This window comes from Rhinolophus sinicus, chromosome 14, assembly GCF_057876585.1.
Source record: "Rhinolophus sinicus isolate RSI-liver-muscle chromosome 14, RSI-T2T, whole genome shotgun sequence".
In the NCBI taxonomy this organism is placed as follows: domain Eukaryota; kingdom Metazoa; phylum Chordata; class Mammalia; order Chiroptera; family Rhinolophidae; genus Rhinolophus; species Rhinolophus sinicus.
The window spans coordinates 45,286,770-45,302,427 of NC_142514.1; the positions used below are offsets into that span (position 1 = coordinate 45,286,770).

The following is a 15,658-nucleotide window of genomic DNA, read 5'->3' on the forward strand; positions in this document are numbered from 1 at the left end:
ACTCCACAAACAAACTGGAAAGCATAGGCTGGTACTGAGTGGGGCACGGAAGGATTTGCTAAGAATATGCTGTCTCCTTGGAATTTTTAACTCTGCATTAGGACTACAGTCTCAAGAGGGTATGAGAGTCCAAGAAAATGATTCTGAAGATAGTGGGAAAATGAGTCAGGGAAGAAGAAAAAGTTAAGATATGTAAGACTCAGAGCTACCTAGAAATCCCTACAGAGTCTCTGAAAGCACACCAGGTCACGGGACCCCTTTAAACACAGTCATGAGCCCAAGAGTTACACAGACATGAGAAAGGGGACTAGAAAGGGACAAGGGAAGAAGGCGGTGCCACAGTAATTATCTTAAGAGACAAAGTGCATTTAAAGTGAGAGAGAAAAAGGCCGAAAGTCTCTACACATTTTCTGAAGGAAATCCAAAAAACAGAAATTAGAGAGAAGTGGCCAAAAATACAGCCAGTAAGAAGGGGAATTAAATGAGCCTCTTTAAAAGGCCAAGGCAGCAGCGGAAGGCTTTCCCTCTTCTGCCTTTACTTTGTGAGATGCGTGTTCCTGAAGGGAGGGGTGCCTTTCTTGAGCTAGTTGTGGTTAATCACGAGAAGAGCAGCAGTCTGAGGATGCTGAGCAGAGACAAATGAGGCAGGCAGGAGTGACAGGCCCCCGGGGCATTCAGGGAATTAGCTGGTGTTCTGTGCGACCACATCCAGGGATGCACTGAAAAGGCAGCTATGGGGAGAAAGGCAGACTCTTGAAATATATGGTGATTGCATTTGGAAAGAAGGAAGAAGCAGGGCTGGAGCTGCTGTCTGGTCCCTAAGTCCCACACCAGTGAAGGGCCATGTGATTCAAGGGGGATTATAGGCTCTCCTGTTTCTTGACATTTGGTGATCTGAAAAAAGTATTTCATTAGAAGTCAGAAGATTGGGTCTAGTCTATGACCTTCGACAAGTTTCCTGGGGAACATTCACTGCGAGATTCGTTATGCTAGGTGGTTATTACTCAACAATCTTGCATGGATTATCTCATTTAGTCCTTTACCGCCCCTGTGAAGTAGGTATTAATACCTGTTTATGGACGAGGTGTGGTAGACTATTCGCAAAAATAGCTACAATTAGACCCCACCCATGGGTATTTCCTTTCTACACTAACCCTGGAATTAGCTTTGTGACTTGTTTTGGCCAGTGGGTCAATAACAAATATGACATAGGCAGACTTGAAAATCACTTGCACGCGAGGGTTTATCTGCTGTCGTTGTGCTTGGAACCCTTCTGCCACCACGTGAACAACCCCCCAGCTAGCATGGGGACAAGGAGAGATGCATGGCCAAATCATCACCAGTGCCCCAGGTGACATGGAGTCAACCACCAGGCATTTGAGTGTGGCCATTCTAAACCATCTGGCAAAGTCATCCAGAAGACCATAGATACATGAGCCCAGCAAAAGTCAGTCAAGCTGGCCTAGACCAGAATAATGGCCCAGCCCAAACGTACGGAATCTTTTGAGAAATAATAAATATCTTTATTTTAAATCAATACATTTTGAGTGATTTGTTACACAGCAACGCTAACTGATACATGAGGGGGACTGAGGCTCAGAGAAGTTAAATGATTTGGAAAAATCACACAGATATGAATTTTACCATATTGTGCCTCTCTTTTAGACTTCAAGTTACTCATGTCTAAAATGAGGGTAATAAGTGAGAGCATCCTGCTCCTTTCTTGGTGCTTGGAAGAGATGAGAAAATATTCCAAAAATTATACAACTCCGATATAAACATAAGGCTTCATTCTCATTCCCTACCATCTTCTGTGTTCATACTTGAAATACATGGTTTGGGTCTCCCAGCACCGCCTGTTTGGGGAATGTTTCCAGCAGGCTATTTCCAGGATTTATAATAACAATCCTTTTCCAACCAAATGCTCACGTTAGACCCAGGAATACAAAGCAACCTGCCTACCATCTGTCTTCTCCATCGCAGGGAATGCTGACCGTCAGTCTCTCAGGCACTCTTCATCTGAGAAGTTTGTAAAATTTGTCAGACAGCTCTGAAAGAAAGAATAGAAAAGTGGAGAGTCTCATTAGAGTTAGAATAAGTATGGAGGGAACATAGCACCAAAGAACGTAACACCCATCCCTGCCTTTCTCCCAGGGGCACCCATGAGCTTATAGCTCTCCAAAGGAGATTAAAAGCCTGTCTGCACTCCTAGAGGCCAAACTTGGATGTCTCTTCCTGGAATGTTAGCAATAGTTGACTCCAAAGGAAGCATTTGGTTCAACTCTCTCACTTGGCAGATGAGGAAACGGAGGCTCAGAAGTTAACTGCTCAGTGCAAAGCCTCCCAGCGTGTTAGTGAAGGAGCTAGACCAGACCCAGGGCTCTGATAACCAACACAGTGTTCTTTGCATAATGTCAAGAGCTGATATCTACTCACCCCCATCAAGATAAAACAATTATAATCCATTTGGTAAAAAAGCTGGAATCACAGCACCTACAAATGATCTATGACATCCCAATCATATTCAAGACAAAGATGAAATAATTCCAAGTACTGACTAGGAGCCAATACTTAGAGGTGATTTCCAGCCATGAGCAGAACTAAGGAAGTTCAGCCTAGGTGGCCAGAAGACAGCAGTAACTATTCAAGCAGCATACTGTGCTGACTCTAAATTAGGGTACCTTGAAGTTTGATCATAAATTTTCCCCAAAGTGTAATCCATTCCTAGGACTCTTTCTTCAAATGGTAAACAACTTGCCTTCTGCCCCATTACAATAAATCACCCAAGAAATGGTGGTTTTGTTTTGTTCTTTTGTGATTGTAACTCCATACACATCAGAATAATGAATTATCTGTGGCATATCAGCAGTGGAAAGGGGGTTGTTTTAGGAATTTCAATGTGCTTGACAATGAACTCAGAACAGAGAAGTGTACCAGGGATGACGGAAGGGTTGGGGGAAACTGGGAGAGAGAAGGATGAGGGGTGGCCTCCAGCAACCCAGATGGAAACAATGGGGAACAAACAAGTAAACTGGAGAAGAGAGCTGGGAACTATCAGGCCTGCCAAATAAGAGGACGGCTAAAGTTCACCCGACAGTATGTTTTATGTTCCCTCTTTGTATGAGCACGGCAACTGCCTTCAAAGTTATCACCCGGCTCCTGCCTTGGCTCCTCCAAAACACAGCTCCTCCCACGCCGCTGCCAGAGGGACCTTTCCCTATGCAGGTGTGACAGAGGCCAGAAGCGCAAGCAGCGTTTCCATAGGCAAAGACATCCTTGCAGGAGGAACCAACACTGGGTACCTCTTACCTAGTTTGGGGGTGGCATACAGCTGCAGTAGAGGTCAGGGATAAGGAGGTTCTAACTTGGGGTGACGGAGGGTCACCCTTGTTGGAAAGAGAAGGTTCTGAAACAACCCAAATGTCCACTGACAGCTGAAGGGATAAAGAAAATGTGGTACACATATACCCAGTGGAACAATGGTCAGCCATAAAAAAGAAGGAAACCTTGCCATTTGTGACAACACGAATGGACCTTGAAGGCATTATGCTAAATGCAGTAAGTCAGAAAGAGGAAGATAAATACTGTATGATCTCATTTATATGTGGAGTCTAAAAACAAACAAAACTGGACTCATAGATACAGAGAACAGTTTGGTGGTTGCCAGAGCTGGGGGGTGGGGGAATGGGTGAAATAGGTGAAGGGGGTCAAAAGGTACAAATTTCCAGTTATAAGATAATTAAGTCCTGGGGATGTAGTGTACAGCATAGTAACTACAGTTAATACTATTGTATTGTATATTTGAAAGTCGCTAAGACAGTAATCTTAACAGTTCTCATCATGAGAAAAAACATTTGTAACTATGTGCGGTGATAGGTGCTAACTAAACTTACTGTGATAATGATTTCACAATATAGACGCATAGAAAATCATTATGTTGCACACCTAAAACTAACATAATAGGTTCCATGCTCATTATATCTCAATTTAAAAAATAAATATAATTTTAGAAAAATGAAAGAAAGAGAAGGTTCCCAGGTAGAGGACACTGCTGCCAATCTCAATTCAGCAGGTCTGCAGTTGTCAGTCAGGGGTGGTGCCTCCCAGAGGCTGGCAGGCAGGAGAGGATCGGCGGCAGCGTCAACATGAAGTGTGGGGAGGAAACGGGTCAGGACGCAAACCCTAGCTTGGCCCCTCGGCCTGTCTCTCCCTTCTGCCCTCCTCTTGCCCCCACCCCATAACGTTACTGAGAAATAGGCAGAGCACGGAGCACTGGACATAATTGAATGATCTCATGCAATCTGCTACCTAACCCCAAGAAGATTATTATTGTCTCCATTATTCAGATAGGGAGACTGAGGCTGAGAGAGTTTACAGTCCTCCCTGCCCACAGGCACATAGCAAGCAAGTGTTGGAACAGAATTTGACCTCAAGCCTAGCCAATTCCAAGCCTGTGGTGGGAACAGCAGTGATCTGTAAACATTTGTCCACCTGTATAAGCCAGCCTGATTCCTAGCTCTTTTAGTAGGGGGAAATGTTCCTGACTCTCATGCTTCTCTGCTTCTCCCACAAGTGTACATGAACCGCCTTCCGAGTATAAAGAACGAGAACTGCTCTCTTATGAGGCCACCTGGACAAAGGTGCAATCTGCTTCTCCAGGGCTGGACACCAAGCAATAAGGCTCCTCGAAGCCAGTGGGGGCTACCTGGGTGCGAGTGGGCCTTTGGCTGCACCAACTTTCACCATCACTGCAGAGAGTTCAATCACACTCACTGCTTTTGGTTAGAGTTAGGATTCAGCCCTTCGTATCTGAGATCAAAGGGTTTCACATAATTATGCAGCACATAGTAGGTCAAGTTTTATTGAAAAGAACTCTATAGAGACTTCTAATAGTTCTCTTAGACTTGAATTTTACAAAAATTAACCATTTCAAGGCTCCAGAAATGAAATGGAGCTGACACCCAACTCTCTGAAGAAGAGTGCTCACCACGCTTTTCCTCTAAGGGGCTGTAAACACAGGAAGGAAAACAGGGAACTGTCATGCCCACAGCATGCCATTTCCAGTCCCCAGCCACCCGAGGCTTCACCACTTTGGCACATGATCCTTATGGCAGAAATCTTGGAATTTAGCTAAGGGGGGTTTCTTTGAGTGGGTAGATGTTTGATGTGGTTAGGGGAGTGGAATTGAGGAATAATTGCCACATCAACACATGCTACTTTGCAATACAACAGAATCTGAAAAATAACTGTTGGACAGAATTCCCCTCTAAAATGGAATTTTGTAACCTTCTGGAACATTTAAAATTTTGACATAAAACAATTTACTACTTGCTCTATTAAGTTATACCTCAGTGTTCAGAACCTTGTAACACCTGGTGTTGTTATGTAACTTTTCATTTGTTTATGGCCTATCCCAGGATCAAGGATGCCAAATTAGATTTCAACCTCTCATTAGCTCACTATTCTGGATGTTTTGAGTATACATAGTTTATCTCTCTCGATCTCTCCTCCCCTACCAATCTGTAAGCTTGCGAAGGTCAGAATTCCTACAGGACACCTTTCTGTCTCTCCCGACTCGCCACCCTCCCTGTACCTTAACCCGTGACAGACATTCAGACCAGGGTATCATCTCCAAGTTACAAATAAGGAAACAAAGGCACAAAGAGGCCACGTGGCCCATGCAGTTACCCAGTTAATTAGGGGCAGGAGAGTTGGTGTGATTCCATCACTCCACACTGCTTCTCAAAGCCAATGGGCAGTGAAGAGGTGGGGACTGAGGCTGCCCCTTCAAAATCCACCAAGAGACAGTCACTGGCAGACAGCAGTGACAGCCCCCTGTGTAACAACCAGGCCACTTTAGAAACGGTTCCAGCAGAGTCCATACCTGGGAGCATAGATTTTCCCAGTTCGGCCCAATTCCTGTAGTATATACTCACACCCTCTCCCTCTCCACATTTATTCCTTTTATGATGCCATTTCAATCTCATTTCTAACCTCAAATCCAAATTCAAAGAAACCTTGCTTTACTTAGTTCTGAAACTGAAACCTAGTTCTGTACTTTTGTTCTCTTCAAACCTCTCTTTATTCTGCAATAATAAAAATGCTGTATTTCATCCCAGAACAGGCTGCATGCCAAAATAAATAGCACCTTGGATTTCCTTGAAAAGAAAGCTTGGCTCAAAGCACAGCCTTATTGCCATGAGAATTCTTGGAGAATTGAACCTTACAAAGTCAAATATTTAGCAAGGTAGCACACCAAACAGCGACCCTGTCAATCCACGCTCGACCACTCGCAAAGACAAAGCGTTCTTTCCGAAAGAGAAAAAATTACCAATACCTCATACTGATCCTGCCAAAATGATGGGAGCTTCCAGTTTCCCATTCTACGCCCCAGCACCTCCAAGTGTAAATGTCCCCTGTGCTAAGAAGCAGGGGGCGTCTGACAGCACTGCTTAGCTGCTTAACCACTGAGAGGGCTGCAGCCCAGACTCCCAGGGAGGTGAGATGCACTCCTGAAAAAGATTCTGCCGAGTTCTCCAGTTGGCTGGCTCACTTCCTACCAACCCAGGAAACAAAGAGATAACTTACGCTCAATAAATGACACATTAACACAATCTCATTAACTCCATTCCCACATTTTTCTGCGAGTGCTTGTCATTTTTGCCTGCATTGCAGCAGCTGAATCAAGAGCTTCATGAAGAACAGAAAACTGTCACAAGGAAAGCCGTGGCCACATTACCTTCCTTTGACATCCTCCCCCTGCCATAGCCTGGAGCAAGAGGAGTCGTCTCCTCCCAGAAAGCTAGGTTCGGGCTGCTGGACCAGAGCTGATTGGTCGTGAGTTCAGCACAGCGTTACTGGCTTCCCAGCGGTTAAAGGATTTGGTCAGGTGATCTGTGACCTTGCTGGAAAAGCAAATACTGACTTCCTTTTCGCTCCTGGGAAGAGGGGAGTGGGGTCAGGAAGAAATTCAATGCTCAATGAGCTGATACTTGCCAAAAGAGGAAGAAAGCTCAAATCCTTCAGATGGAAAGTTACTTCCTAGAGCTGCTATCACTTCAGAAGGACACATCTAAAGACACCGAAACAGCACACAACTTCCTCCCCGGCCTCCCCCAGATTAGGTGCTCATCTGGAGGTCATAATCAACTATGCCTTTCCTCCTTCCCCCCTGCAGCTGGTGTGGCTCATTAATAAAATACCCCTAATGAGGACACAGCTCTCTTAGGAGATGAAACCCTCCAGCAATGCATCTCCTTCTTCCTGGCTCTGCTTTGGGAACTTCCTCCCCCACCCACCTCGTAGGGTCCCACAACTGTGGGACGCTTCTGTGAGCAACTCCCAGAACTCTTGCTATCCTGCTTATTCAGTGAGTGGAAGTCTGTGGGGCAAAGCAGGAGACAGAAATAATGACCAGTGAGTCTCCGGAGCCAGACTGGCAGCTCCTGCTTACTGACTCTCTCTACCAGTCGGCTGCCCCAAGCACTGAAACGCACCCAATTCTGGCAGAAAGAGAAAAGCAAGGAAGTACCTACTGTAAGGATCCAGCACCTGGCAGGGTTTCCAACTGGAGCGCAGCAGATCAGTGACTTCAGAGGGGCGGGTGCCGGAGCCGGGAGAAGGCAGCTGCAGAGGAAGAAGGTCTGTGTCCCAGGCAGGCGCTGTGAAGAGTCCAGCCAGCCCACTGCAGCCTCAGCTCTTTGGAGCAGAGGCGGGTATGAGGTGTGGGCACAGAGGCTCCAGGCTCACAAAACCCAGTACCACTACTGCACCTGAAGGAGATAGAGGGGGTGGGTGCAGTCAGAAAAGGGGTCAGGACATCTTTGGGCTCCCGTATGCAAGCTCAGATTTACAGGGACCTAGTACACTTGACCCCCCATAGCTCTAGCCAGATGAGGCTGTCCTAGGAAATGACGCTTCGTCAGCGAGACATGTCGAAGCCGTTCTGACCCTCACGGATACTACCTGTCGAGATGTGCTTTCAAAGGCGAGGGCAGATTCCTGTCTAACCCACGCTGACATTGATGCCAGAGCTGAGTGTCACCCTGAAATGCTGCCTGCATCCAGCCAGTACACTCGAAAAGCACTTCACATCCCGGGTCCCACTTATCCTCACGGCAGCTTAAGGCAGCGGCCAGGGATGAGCACCCCACTGTATAAGTGAAGAAAATCAGAGACAGTCTAAGTTACTTCCCTTGGTTCACCCAAGAGTGAACTGGATGAAAATGAAGATTCCTGGGGTAGGACTCTGGGTTCTTCCCACTATTCTGGATCACATTGCTTACTTTTCTTGGAAGATTCTATAGCATCGTGCTCAAGAGAGAGGTTGAGAGGCTTATCAAAGGGCATGGGATGACGTGACGGGCAAGGCCATTGAACACCAACATTCACTTTTCTCAACTGCTAAAAGTATTTATCTGTGTTAACTGAGTGCAAAGACCAAATCATCAAAATTTTTTTTAAAAATCACAAATATATACCTTGAACTCTGAGGCTATATGAAAAAAATATATACTGAAGAGCAAAGTCCTGATATAGTTAAGATGATCATTGACTGTCTCCTTCAAATTGGCTGGAGAATGGCTGGAGACATACGACATTTCATCAAGAAGCAGAGTAAAAGAAAGCTATCCATGTTACCAGGTCCCATGACTTTCCAGCCACCCCCTCTGTCCCTCTGATTTACCTATGTGACAAAGATAAGCACTCTCTTTTCCTCTCCCCAAATTCTTCTCCCAAATATCTTGCTTATCCAAGATAAAGAGGTGAGAGGCTTACTTCCAGAGCTGTGCCTTTCTCCAAGATCTAACACTCTTCCAGGAATACTGGCCAGTTCCCACCTCTCAGTATTCCCTCTAAGTGTAATAGTCAGCCTTCCTGCTTCCACTGCCCCAGTCTGCCCTCTCCGGCAGCAGGTATCACCGTAATTGCCGCCTCTGTGTCTGTCTCCCTGACCCAGCATCACAGGCTAGAGGCTCCACAAAGTTTGTGAAACTGACCTTATCCACAATACCAATGGCTCTAAACACAGTTGACCTCTCAAGACACTCCAATAAATGCCAATGGAGCGCCTCTGCTTTTACAATAGGCTCCATCAGATTTTAAAATGTGGTCAAATGAGGGAAGGAAATACCCTCAGCAGTGCCACTGATCCGCTTGCCTCGGATGACGGGACAGAAGACCCACAGGAAAAAAAAAGGCACCACACACTTACACACATGCGCACGCGCGCCCACACACACACCTTCTTCAGACCTCTTTCTGAAGACAAGTAGCATTTCCAGTTTTCTGGGTCCTGTAGAGATGCTGAGGCAGACTCTGTGCTGACCGCCTATGTCTCTAAGAGAAGGAGAGCGAGATTCTCTTGTCTTTTCTAACTTACCCAGAACACTCATTTAAGTCCATGGTCAGATTTTCTGTCCCCCAATCTCATACCCTGTGTTCTAATCCACACAGACTGAACTGGGCGTGCAGGAGAATGCAGGAGACACATGAATACTGGGATGTAAGCATCAATGCTGGTGCTGTCCAAGCAGCAGTGACCTCACATGAAGGGAAGGTCTTCATGGGAAACCCCATCAGTTTTCTCTAAGGGAGCCTGTGCTTCTCTGGGGGAATCCCCTCCACGGCCTCTGGCCCTTGCCATGTGTGGGATACCGGCATATCCCCACTGAATGCCTCACTCAGACATATGTCTTAAGATCAGCAGCCAACTTCATGTTACCGCCAAGCCATCCAGAGAACTCTCTGGGCCAAACTCATTTATCCACAGGAACTTTTCTGGCAGGAATCCTTTGGCTAAGAGGTTTGATTCCTTTTGCAATTTAGAAATCTCCAATTTCTGCCCCTTCTGCCCCATGATGGGAAAAAGGTGGATTGTCCAAGTCAGGCATGATGGGTGGTAGATAAGAAGGAAGAGGTGCAACTATCTTAAGAATGTGCCTTTGATCTAAGTGATCCCTTAGGCTTTTGCCCTTTGTTCAGGAAGGTCAACTATTTGTGGTCTGTGTGATTATACAAGGTTGAGGTGAGGCATCTTTGTTAGCTGTGTGCGCTGCTGAAATAGAGCCTCTCACAGCAGACCCGTTATGGCCATGGCCGTTCTGACAGAACACAACTTAAATGGATGGGGAAAGAAGTCGTGCGTGTGAGACCTGTGGGTGTAGCAGTCCAGGGAGGAATCAGTGATTCTAAAGATGAAAATTAAAGCAGATGAAAATTTCTCAGGGAGGAAACGGTCCATTGCAGGAAGAGAGGAGGCTGCACTAACCCATGAAAAATGCTCCTTGGAGAAAAAGAAAAGCATCAGGGCTACAAGGGAAAAACACCCCCACTCCTTATTCCTCCCTTCATTTAGACCCTTCCAGAAAGCTCTTAGTCCTTGGTTCAAACACACTGTAAAAATCAAGATGCCAATAGACATATGAGGAAGGGGCAATAAGCAGGCAATTCAGAAAAGCAGAAACACCACTGGTTAATATATTTCCATTATCCAAGGACAAAGCTGAGGCTCAGAGCAATCGCCCAGGAACTGAGACTATCAGCACCAAAACTTGCATCCAGTTACTGTTCTGCTCTTAACCACGGTACAACAGACTCGCCTACAAATAAGAAAAAAAGTTTTTTAAAAAGAAAGATCCTCGGTGTTGATAACAGTGTGAGAAAGGAACACACCCTCCGCAGACGACTACAGCGGAGGTGGGGCTGCTGCAGCCAACGGAGGAGCGGCACATCCGACACGCTGCTGGGGGTCTCCCACTGCGCTGCCTTCGTGTTCAGTGGCATCGGCTTAGTCTGTGCATGTGCATAGGCAACTTCCAAATCACATACAACAAAATAAAGCAGGGAAGGAAGAAAATGAAAAAGGTCTAGTGACAGCACAGGGAATATAGTCAATAATGTTGTAATGGCTACGAGGTTGGACAATTAAGTTTGTGAACTCATCCTAGAAAAAGTGTTACCTCATTGCTGAATATCACTACGGTCACCTTCGAAGTACTCCCCTTGGGAAGCTATGCACCGATGCCAGCGCCTAGTCCACCCTTCACAGCAATTTTGGAACTCTTTTTCTGGAATGGCCATCAGAGCTGTCATCGTATTACCCTTGATGTCCTGAATGTCATCAAAATGTCTTCCTTTCAATATTTCCTTTATCTTTGGGTAAAGAAAGAAGTCGCTGGGGGCCAGATCAGGTGAGGAGGGAAGGTGTTCCAATACAGTTATTTGTTTACTGGCTAAAAACTCCCTCACAGACAGTGCCGTGTGAACTGGTGCATTGTGTTGATGCAAGAGCCATGAATTGTTGGTGAAAAGTTCAGGTCATCTAACTTTTTTACACAGCCTTTTCAGCACTTCCAAAGAGTAAACTTGGTTAACTGTTTGTCCAGTTGGTACAAATTCATAGTGAATAATCCCTCTGACATCAACAAAGTCAACATCGTTGCAACAAGTTCATGAACTTAATTGTCCGACCTCATATGTGTGGTGTTAGGTGGACACCAAAGTTATGGGGAGATCACTTCGTAAGTTATATAAGTGTCAAACAATTATGCTGTACAGCTGAAACTAATATAATATTAAATGTCAACTGCAATTTTAAAAAAAGAAAATATTCATCACTGTTACGATGTATTCTTGGAAAATAAAAAATAAATTATCTGGGAGAGAAAAGGTGGGAAAATCACCATACTCCTACCATCTCGATGCTAGTTTCATCTCTATCTATTTTGCATATCTTAACATAACTGAAGAGCAAGTTCTATGATGGTTAAGAGTCTGGGCTCCAAGTCAAGCAGCCATGGCTGGAATCCCAGCTCGGTCACTGAGTGTGTAACCTTGGGCAAATTACTTAATGGATCAGTGCCTCAACTGCCTCACTCGTTAAGTAGGAATAGTAATGATGCACCGTACATGTCATGGATCTGTCAAGAGGATTAAAAAAGATACTACATGTCAACTACTTAGAACAGAGGCCGGCATGTCGTCTGTGTTCAATCAATAATAAATATATTAGCTATTAATGTAATAATATACATTCGATTAGGAATTTAATTTTGTATTTAAAATTCTATCACATAACAACTTACTTATGTGATAAAATAAAATTGCTTTATAATGATTACTGTAAATGATTATGCAAGATTCTACTGACTTAAGCCTTATTTTCCAAACCTACTCCCTCCTGGAGGTCATTCCATTACATGTTTAACTCTCCCTTCAATACTACCACATCAACATCAGCCATCCTGTCAGGTGGGCCTCAGCGCAGGTCTCCAAAGAAAACCCAAATCTAGGTGGCTGGAACTCAGCTGCTATATACGATGATGAGTGGTTAAGAGCATGGGCTTTGAGGTAAGACAGACCCAGTTCAAATCCTGGGTGACCTCGAGCAAATTTCCTGTGTGACCTTGAGCAAAATAGCTAAGTGACCTTGAGCAAATTTCCTTATTCAAGATGAACCCAGCTCAGTATGCAGTGTGAGGACCCCATGAGGCAAGGTATGTAAAGTGCTGTGTCAGTGCTTAGTATGTAGTAAATACTCAATAAATGTTGGCTATGATTAATTTTTAAAACCCACAGGTTTAAGCAATAAAAAGGGCCAGGACAGTGTTGTTTTATTTGTCACCCTATTCCTAACTGTTGGCATGGTAGGAACGCAACAAAAATGTGTTGAATCAATGGGTAAACAAATGGATGAATGGATGTATCATAGAGACTAACAGAGCTGGAGAGGATATTTTTAACAGCTTTATTTAGATATAAACTACATACCACATAATTTACCCTAAAAATTGTACAATTCAGTAGTTGTAGTATACTTAGAATAGTGCAAACATTGCCACAACCTAATTTTAAAAATTGTGGTAAACATATATAACATAAAATGTACCATTTCAACCACTGTAAATCTAAAATTCAGTGGCAATACATTCACAATGTTGTAACCATCCCCACTACTCTACCTAAATCTATGTCATCATCTCCAATATAAATTCTGTAACCCATTAAACAATAACTTGCCCCCAGCCCTGTTACTATCCTACTTTCTGTCTCTATGAATTTGACTGTTCTAGGTACCGCATATAAGTGGGATCATACAATATTTGTCCTTCTGTGTCTGGCTTATTTCACTTAGCATGTTTTTAAGGTGCATTTAAGTTGTAGCACATATAAAATTTCATTTCTCTTTATGGTTGCATAATATTCCATTGTATGTATGTAGCACATTTTGTTTATCCATTTATCTATCAATTGACACTTGAGTTGCTTCTATCTTTTTGGCTGTTGTGAATAATGCTGCTATGAACATTGATGTACAAATATCTATATACCTAGAAGTGAAATTGTTAGATTACATGGTAATTATGTTTAACTTTTTGAAGAACCACCAAACTGTTTTCCAAAACAGCTGCATCATTTTACATTCCCATCAGCAATGCACAAGTGTTCCAATTTCTTCATATCTTTGCCAACACTTTTTTCCATTAAAAAAAATTATTATAGCCATCCTAGTAAGTATAGTAGGTGTGAAGTGTTATCTCATTGTGGTTTTGATTAGCATTTCCCTAATGACTAATGACTGCTGAGCATCTTTTCATATGTTTATTAGCCATTTGTATATCTTCTTTGGAGAAATGTCTATTCAAATCCTTTGCTCATTATTTTAGTTGGGATGTTTTTTTGTTGTTGTTGAGTTATAAGAGTTCTTTATATATATATATTAGATATTAACCCTTAATCAGATATGTGGTTTGCAGACATTTTCTCCCATTATGTAGGATGCCTTTTTGCTTTCTTCAGTCTCCTTTGATACACAAAGGGTGAAGTCCAACTCATCTATATTTTTTTGTTGTTGCCTGTGCTTCGGTATAATATCCATGAAATCATTGCCAAATTCAACATCATGAAGATTTTCCTCCATGTTTTCTTCTAAGAGTTTTATAGTTTAGTTTCAGCTCTTAACATTAGGACACTGATCTAGTTAGAAATCATTTTTGTATATAGTTTAAGATAAAGGTCCACCTTCATTCTTTTGGATATAAACATTCAGTTTTCCCAGCATCATATGTTGAAAAAAACATAATCTAATTTTAGGACATTTTCATCACCCCAAAAAGAAACTCCATACATGAGATTTCATTTTTATGAGAAACTAGGAACACAATAAGTGAGTTTTTGAGAGTTAATAACCTGGACATTTATAAACAAAAATTAGTTCATTATAAGAGTTTACTGAGAATATTAATTCTCTGTTCTACAAAGATGGGTAGCCTTCATTCATCACTAAATAATAACACTGCAAAACTCCTGTGTATGCCTTTAGTCCAAGAGCTGGAATTCCCGTCATTCTCAGGAGGGGTGCTTTGTTATTAATGCAGAAGAAATTTGTGCTTTTTTTTGGCTACCCAGAACCTTGTGAACACCTTTCTTATGCTTGGCTTATTTCCTTTCTTAGGATTCCCACTTCTTTATGGCTGAAACCAGAATTGACAGTGCCAGCCGCCTTTACAGCAGGCAGAGGCACCCAGGTCAGGCCTCAATTTAGAAGACAGTGCCCTGGAAAAGGAAGGTCTGTTGGCAAGAGATTCTAGGGAGGACGGTGGAATGACTTGACATACTTTAATAAGTCCCTTTTCTATGTAAACTTGCTAGAATTTGTTCTGTTGTTTGCAACTATGACACTCGATTGCAAACGCAGCATCAGCATTTGCTTGGTTTTTAATTGCTTCTCTTCTATTCATTTATATTACTTGTAGAGTTACTTTTCGGAGTTTTTGCTGATTGTTCTGTCTTGAGTATTTGCTGCATAACCATTTCGATTATTTTTCTCTTCCCTTTTCATCCTTTGTTATTACCAAATTCTTTCCAACTAGAAAGGGGGAATGAGTGGGCTTGATGGGTCACCAGGTCTTTTGCTTGGCGGAACTGGGCCACAGTCAGAACAGTTTGGGAAGCACAACTTGAAGTAAACCCAGGAATTCAGCCTGATCTCCTCCCTGCTGGGTCACTTCAGTGAAAGCATCTCAAGGGTAGACACAGACACACCCTCTGCAGTAGGATGTCTCCTTTCCCAGCATCATTGTCTGGTCAGAATCCAGCGGAAGCCTTCACAGGCATCAGCCTGGCTTCAGAATATAGGTTGCAGGTGTACTTCAGGACTTGCGTGGGTGGTGGTCTCTGCCTTTTGGGTTGGGAGGAAGACTTTTTTTTTTGGCACAGCCTGCATATTCAGGAAGCTCAATTAAATCAAACTGAGCCTGATAAGTAATCTCCAGATACCTGGGTGGAGCCAGGGATGTTTCCAATTTTTTCAGGCAACTTGGAAGGCTTTTTATTACTGTTTCCCAAGGCCACAGCTGGCCCTCCAGCAAGCATAGTCTAGAGAGGAACGGGCATTTGTGAGGTGGGTCAAGCAAGGATGATGAGGGCTCAGCCTCAACAGCATGTGGCCAGAGGAAGGCTGGGCATCATCAGAGGTGAACCAGAAAGAGGGCAGTGAGAGGAGAAGGGCTCTAGAAACTTCTATCAACTTCAACCTTTCCTTCAAGGAGATGCGGTTTGCTGCCAGTATACCATCTGGCAATACAAAGGAAGGCCACACACTGTTCTGGTTTGGATTTTGTTTTGTTTTAGTGTGGGTAAGGTCGCTAAGAAAAGG

At 43.7% G+C, this 15,658-nt stretch overlaps 1 protein-coding gene across 6 annotated transcripts in view; it reads right to left on the minus strand.

The window, feature by feature from the left end:
- KANK4 (KN motif and ankyrin repeat domains 4) overlaps positions 1 to 15,658 on the minus strand; it is a 68,242-nt gene that overhangs the window by 30,716 nt on the left and 21,868 nt on the right. The window contains exons 2-4 of one of the 6 annotated variants that reach the window (XM_088791167.1): positions 7,536 to 7,772; positions 6,740 to 6,938; positions 1,963 to 2,050 (exon numbers count right to left, since the gene is read on the minus strand). In XM_088791167.1, the coding sequence (XP_088647293.1) occupies positions 1,963 to 1,978 (16 nt within the window). In that variant the 5' untranslated portion in view covers positions 1,979 to 2,050; positions 6,740 to 6,938; positions 7,536 to 7,772. Of the gene's footprint in view, positions 1 to 1,962; positions 2,051 to 6,588; positions 6,717 to 6,739; positions 6,939 to 7,531; positions 7,773 to 15,658 lie in introns of those variants that run through there. The other 5 variants (XM_088791166.1, XM_019731234.3, XM_019731243.3 and 2 more) reach the window with 5 other exon arrangements.